Genomic DNA, 6,000 nt, shown 5'->3' on the forward strand with positions numbered 1-6,000 from the left:
CGCCACCATGCCTGGCTAATTTTTTTTGTGTGTATTTTTAGTAGAGACAGGGTTTCACTATGTTGGGCAGGCTGATGGCTCCCAACCTCAGGTGATTTGCCCGCCTTAGCCTCCCAAAGTGCTGGGATTACAGGCGTGAGCCACCGTGCCCAGCCTGTTATGTAAACTTTACTTAGAGAAAAAGTGAGTTTAAAAAAAGAGGCTGGGCAACAGTGGCTCATGCCTGTAATCCCGGCACTTTGGGAGGCCAAGGCAGGAGGATTGCTTGAAGCCAGGTGTTCGAGACCAGCCTGGACAACAAAGCAGGACCCCATCTGTACAAACATTTTTTAAAAAATTAGCCCGTTGTTGGTAGTGCACATCTGCGGTCCCAGCTATTTGGGGGGCTGAAGTGGGACGATCTCTTGAGCCCAAGAAGCCCAGGAGTTTGAGGCTGCAGGGAGCTGAGATCGTTTCACTGCACTCCAACCTGAGCAACTGAATAAGACCCTGTCTCAAAAAAAAAAAAAAAAAATGGAAAGGCTAAGTGATGAAAGACCTGAAGACCTTGCTGAGGCAAGAGTGGGGTCTCCCTGGCTCATCTCCCACTGGGTGGGAGGCGCCCCTACAGCCCTCAGTCTGGGCCCTGGGTGGCACATGCCATGCCTGTCAGCTCCCCCAGAAGAGTTCAACCTCCCCCAACCCCCACATCCAGCAGGCCCAGTCTAGGCACCACCCCACGCCATCCTCCGGTGGGAGCCACTCACTGCCTGTCCTTGGTCCACTCCACCTGGGGCGTGGGGACCCCTGAGGTCCAACACTGCAGCTCCACGTCTGCACCAGCCAATCCCAGCACCTCCTGAGCGGCCCCGGCTCCAAGCACGGAAGGAGGGGCTGGAGGTGAGAAGGGGTGATGGGTGGGAAACTGTTCAAACCCTCCAAGCCCTGCCTACCACGGGGCCTTTGTCTGTGCAGACCCCCAGTCTGGGCCCTCTCCTACCCGACCTTCCTGGGAAGCCCCCTAGAACCCTGGCCAGATGGGCTTGCCCTGGAGCCCTCAGCACCCAGGCTGCCCTTTTATAGCACTTGTGACTAATGACTTTGCTAATCACCTGTCTAATGTCTGTTCCCTGAGCCTGACAGCTCTGCGAGGATGGGGGTTGGGTCTGTCATGGGCGCCTCTGTGCCCCCTGCTCTCCGCAGGCAATGTCTCCCCTCTCCCCCCGTGTGCCTGCAAGAGTTGGGGCTACAGGGTCAGACGCACTTGGGAGTTGCGGGGCTCAGGCCTCACTCACTGAGCACAAGGAGACGGAAGTCCCTCTGGGCGGTCCCAGCCTGGTTCTCGGCCCGGCAGGAGTAGAGTCCAGAATCACCCTCCTGGATCCTGGGGAAGTGGAGGGACTGGCCCCCGTCCACCAGGCGGTGGCCACCCACCTTAGGGATCTGGGTAGGAGAGGCCAGAGGGAGCCAGTAAGCGGGGATCCAGCCACCACCCTCAGCATCAGTAATGAGGAAACTGAGGCCCGAGAGGTGGCCGGTGGCCAGAACGGTGCCATGCTCTCTGCCACGCAGCCCCCTGCCAGGCTTCATCACATGACCACCGTCCTCCACTGCCCTGAACCCCAGAGCAGGACAAAAGACACCTGTCACATCTCCCTGCCCCACCGTGGCACACGCAGGAACGCCCATCCAGAAGGCCTGTCCCCAGCCCAAATCCTACCCACAGCCCGCCCACCCTGGGGGGGACACCCACCAGCTGCCCGTCCTTCAGCCACACGATCTCAGGGACCGGAAAGCCGTTCGCGTCACACTCCAGCGTCAGGGACTGCCCGGCCATGCCCGACACGTTGGTCTTGCGCTCGTCCTCCCGGATGCTGGGGGGCACTTGGGGGCAAGGAGAGCCAAGGAGCTGCTTCCCTGCCCCCCTAGAGCCACAGCCAAAGGGACCCCGTCTGGGCCATTCCCTCCCCTTCATCACTGGGGTTGGAGGAGGTCTGCCTGTCCCCGTCCGCCCAGCCACAAAGGGTCCTGTGGACCTGCAGATGGCCGCAGCAGCCTTGCCCTGGGACCGACACACCCCCAGTCGTGCCCAGGCCCAGGTGCCACCCTTTCTGACACTCAGCTTTGCAGGGTGCCAGAGTCCCCTTGGATCCATCTGGTTCTACACCCAACCTGGTGTCACAGTGACCAGGGAGGGTCCCCCTGAATCAGAATCTCTGAAGGTGAGGCCTGGCCATGCTTTTGTAACAATTGTCTTAAGCAAGTCATTACAGGGCAACTGGTCCTGGAGAAGCAGCAGGTGGCATTAGGAGCTGTTAGAACTGCCCAAGCGAGGTCAGTTCATCCTGCCGGCAGAGACCACTCCCCAGCCCACCCGCACTGCCCGTGTTAAGGGGGGCTCCCTTCCTCTGCACATAGCACCCTGGATGTGGGGGTGGGCACGCTCCCTGCTGAGGACGAGAATGTGAGAATAGGCCAATGGTAACAGTTTTCACCCGGAGGTGGGCTCTGGGGCTCTGCACTGCCATCCATGCTCATTTTCTTTTTTTTTTGAGACGGAGTCTCGCTGTGTCGCCCAGGCTGGAGTGCAGTGGCTTGATCTCAGCTCACTGCAATTGCAATGTCCGCCTCCCAGGTTTACGCCATTCTCCTGCCTCAGCCTCCCGAGTAGCTGGGACTACAGGCGCCCGCCACCTCGCCCGGCTAGTTTTTTGTATTTTTTAGTAGAGACGGAGTTTCACCGGATTAGCCAGGATGGTCTCGATCTCCTGACCTCGTGATCCGCCCATCTTGGCCTCCCAAAGTGCTGGGATTACAGGCTTGAGCCACCGCGCCCGGCTCCATGCTCATTTTCGAAAGTAATTTTTAAAGTTTATTTTATGTAGAGACAGGATCTGTCTCTCCCAAACTGGTCTAGATCTCCTGGGCTCAAGCAATCCTCCTGCCTCAGTCTCCCAAAGTGCAAGGATTACAGGCACGAGCCATCACGCCCAGCCAAGGGGTCATCTTAAACTATCTTCACCTCTAGACCAGTATCAAAGACACTGATGGAATTCCAGGTGCTTCCCCCATGCTGTCTCCGTGGGGGTCTCTCTAGGGAAGTGGGGTGTCCAGTACAACCTGCCACTCTCCCAGCCCCCTCAAGATCTCCCCGTCACTGGCACCTGGTGGCAGGACCTGATCCTCCTGTGTAGGAAGCTCTTGGGCCCTGGGGAACTGGCACTGCCACACCTGGGCACCCCGTGGTACTGTCAGACCCCCAGCATCACTGTGGGCCTCTGGCCGGATACAGTCCTGGGAGGAAGACAGGCCCGTCCCTGGGTCCCTGCCGCTTTCCTCTCCTGCCCCCAGCTCTGGCTCCCTGCTCACCATAGACCACCAGCTTGGCTCTCCTGGACGTGGAGCCCACCTCGTTGGTGGCCTGGCACTCGTAGTCTCCACTGTCCATGGGTGAGACGGAGGCCAGGAATAGAGAGCCCTCTTCCAGCACCGCCACACCTGGTCGGTCATGCAGGGGCTCCGAGGACGGGCCCTTCCGCCATGTGACCTGCGGCTTGGGCGTTCCTGGCAGGGTGCACAGTCATCAGTACGTACACCCTGACACCTTCCCCTCCACACCTGCACTGTCCCCCACACGTCTCTTCTGTGCAAAAGAGGCTGACCCTCCAGGGACGACTCCAGGCACCTCCGTCCCCCCAAGGCTGGGAGGAGCATTTCACTCGGAGCTGTGGGCGCCCCCACACCCGCCACCTACCCACACTGTCCATCCATATGGCCTCCGGGGGTGCCTGAGGGACCAAGGCAGGGGACTGCATGCCTGTTTTCTGGTTCTCTTCAGAGCAAGGCCCCATGCAGTTCCCTCATTTAGAACTGCACCCCAACTGGCACCCCCAGCCCCCGCCCTCCCTGCTTTTCAGCCATTGTCCTCCACTCTCCAGTGACCGGAGGACGCATCTATGATTCAGGTCTCCGCTGCTTCTTATCTGTGCCCCCACCCCACAAGGGCCAGGTTCTTTGTTTTTTTCCCTGGTGTGACTGCCAGCCTCTAACACAGTGCCTGGCACACAGTAGGCACTAAATCAACAAACGAGCCGAGCCTGCCGTGCTCCAGCACCCTGCTTTGTGTCCTGGGGTCAGGGCCTGTAGGAGGCCCCAACTCTGCTCAGCCTGCTCCTGCTCCTCCCTCCACGAGCCTGGGCCAGTCACTTTGCCAGCCACCACCCCCAGTCCCTTGATCTCTAGGACACACCCCATGTTGGTCTGTGCACGCAGCCCAGTACACAGTAGGTGTGCCAGAAATAGCTTCCCCCTGGGCTGGAGTGGAGCTGTCACTCATGGGCCCCAAGGACAGGGCCTGCCCAGAGGGCGTCCCGTGTGGGCCAAAGCTAACAGCCCAGTCCTCCAAGTGACTCCTTGGAGGCACACTGCCCAGAGGTCGCAGCATGAGCCCTAGGCACGCGCTCTGCTGCCGCTCTCCTGGCCGTAGCTCTCACCTGCTCCCTGACCTCCGCTAGCGCTGACTTAGGGGAGGCTGTGGGGTCCCCACACTTGCAGATCGGCACATCACTCCCAACCGCCTCTGCTGCCACCACTGGTCATCAGGACTGTTGTAGCTAACAGTGATTATCAACAGAAAGGCCCGCCCCTGGCAGCGGGCACCCAGGGGTAGACACGTACACTGTGGGCCGCTCACTCTTTCATCCTTTGAAGGACCAGTAAGCGTGGTGGTGGGCAAGACATGGCACGGGGAAGGCACACTAGCATCATCTCTGCAGGAGGGTGCCCTGCCCACTCCGCCCTACCCTGACTGCCCACCGAAAAGTGCCAGAGACCCTCCCTGCTGGCATGAGGGAAAGGGAGGGCCCAGGGCCCTGCTCCATGTCCACCCACGCTCTGCGTGTCCTTGGGCAACTTATTGAATCCCTCTGTGCCCGTTTTCCCCTGGAATCCTCTGCCCAAAATGCAGGCCAGAATGTCCCACCACCAGCGGCTGCTACCTCCACTCCCCACCGTGGGGATACACACCACACACACACAACACAATACACACACCACACACCACACTACATACACGAAACACCATACACACATACCACACACAAACATACACACCAAGCACTACACACACCACACACTACACACCAAACACCGTACACACACCACACACGACATACATACCAAACAACACACACACCACACACCACACACCACATACTACATACACCACACACTACACACACCACACATGACATACATACCAAACAACACACACACCACATACACACCACATGCTACATATACCACACACTACACACCCCACACACGACATACATACCAAACAACACACACACCACACACCACATACACCACACACCACACACACAACATACACACACCACACGCACCACATACACACCATGCACCAACATACACACACCACATACAGAGCATACATATCAAACACCGTACACACCACATATCACATACACACTACACACTACATACACCACACACTACACACACCACACACGATACACATACCACAACACAACATACACACTACACACCATGCACACACCACAAACATACACACCAAACACCACATACTACATACATATCACACATCACACTAAACACACCACCATACATACACCACACACAACGTACACACCAAATACCATGCTCACACCACACATCACACACAATACATACCACACACCACATACACACCATGCAATACACACTACACACACCACACACACAACATACACACCAAACACCATGCACACACCACACACATACCAAACACTATACACACCACACACAACATACACAAAATATACACCAAATGCTACACACTACACACACCAAACCACACACACAACATACATGCCAACCACACACACACACCACATATCACATACTACATACACCAAACACCATATACATACCACACACACAACATATATACCAAACCACACACACACCACACACACCAAACACCACATACACACAACATAC

The 6,000-nt window shown here is 57.3% G+C and overlaps 2 protein-coding genes across 2 annotated transcripts in view; one reads left to right on the forward strand and one right to left on the reverse strand.

Annotated features, from left to right (window-relative positions):
• HMCN2 (hemicentin 2) overlaps positions 1-6,000 on the reverse strand; it is a 174,071-nt gene that overhangs the window by 85,646 nt on the left and 82,425 nt on the right. Inside the window, exons 26-29 of the mRNA XM_050760505.1 lie at positions 3,349-3,543; positions 1,733-1,863; positions 1,275-1,422; positions 747-873 (exon numbers count right to left, since the gene is read on the reverse strand). Coding sequence (XP_050616462.1) covers positions 747-873; positions 1,275-1,422; positions 1,733-1,863; positions 3,349-3,543 — 601 coding nt within the window. The remainder of the gene's footprint in view (positions 1-746; positions 874-1,274; positions 1,423-1,732; positions 1,864-3,348; positions 3,544-6,000) is intronic.
• The window catches only part of C15H9orf78 (chromosome 15 C9orf78 homolog), a 583,691-nt gene that overhangs the window by 43,362 nt on the left and 534,329 nt on the right, over positions 1-6,000 (forward strand). The gene's annotated exons all lie outside the window — the stretch shown is intronic.

Source organism: Macaca thibetana, chromosome 15 (genome assembly GCF_024542745.1).
Source record: "Macaca thibetana thibetana isolate TM-01 chromosome 15, ASM2454274v1, whole genome shotgun sequence".
In the NCBI taxonomy this organism is placed as follows: Eukaryota; Metazoa; Chordata; class Mammalia; order Primates; family Cercopithecidae; genus Macaca; species Macaca thibetana.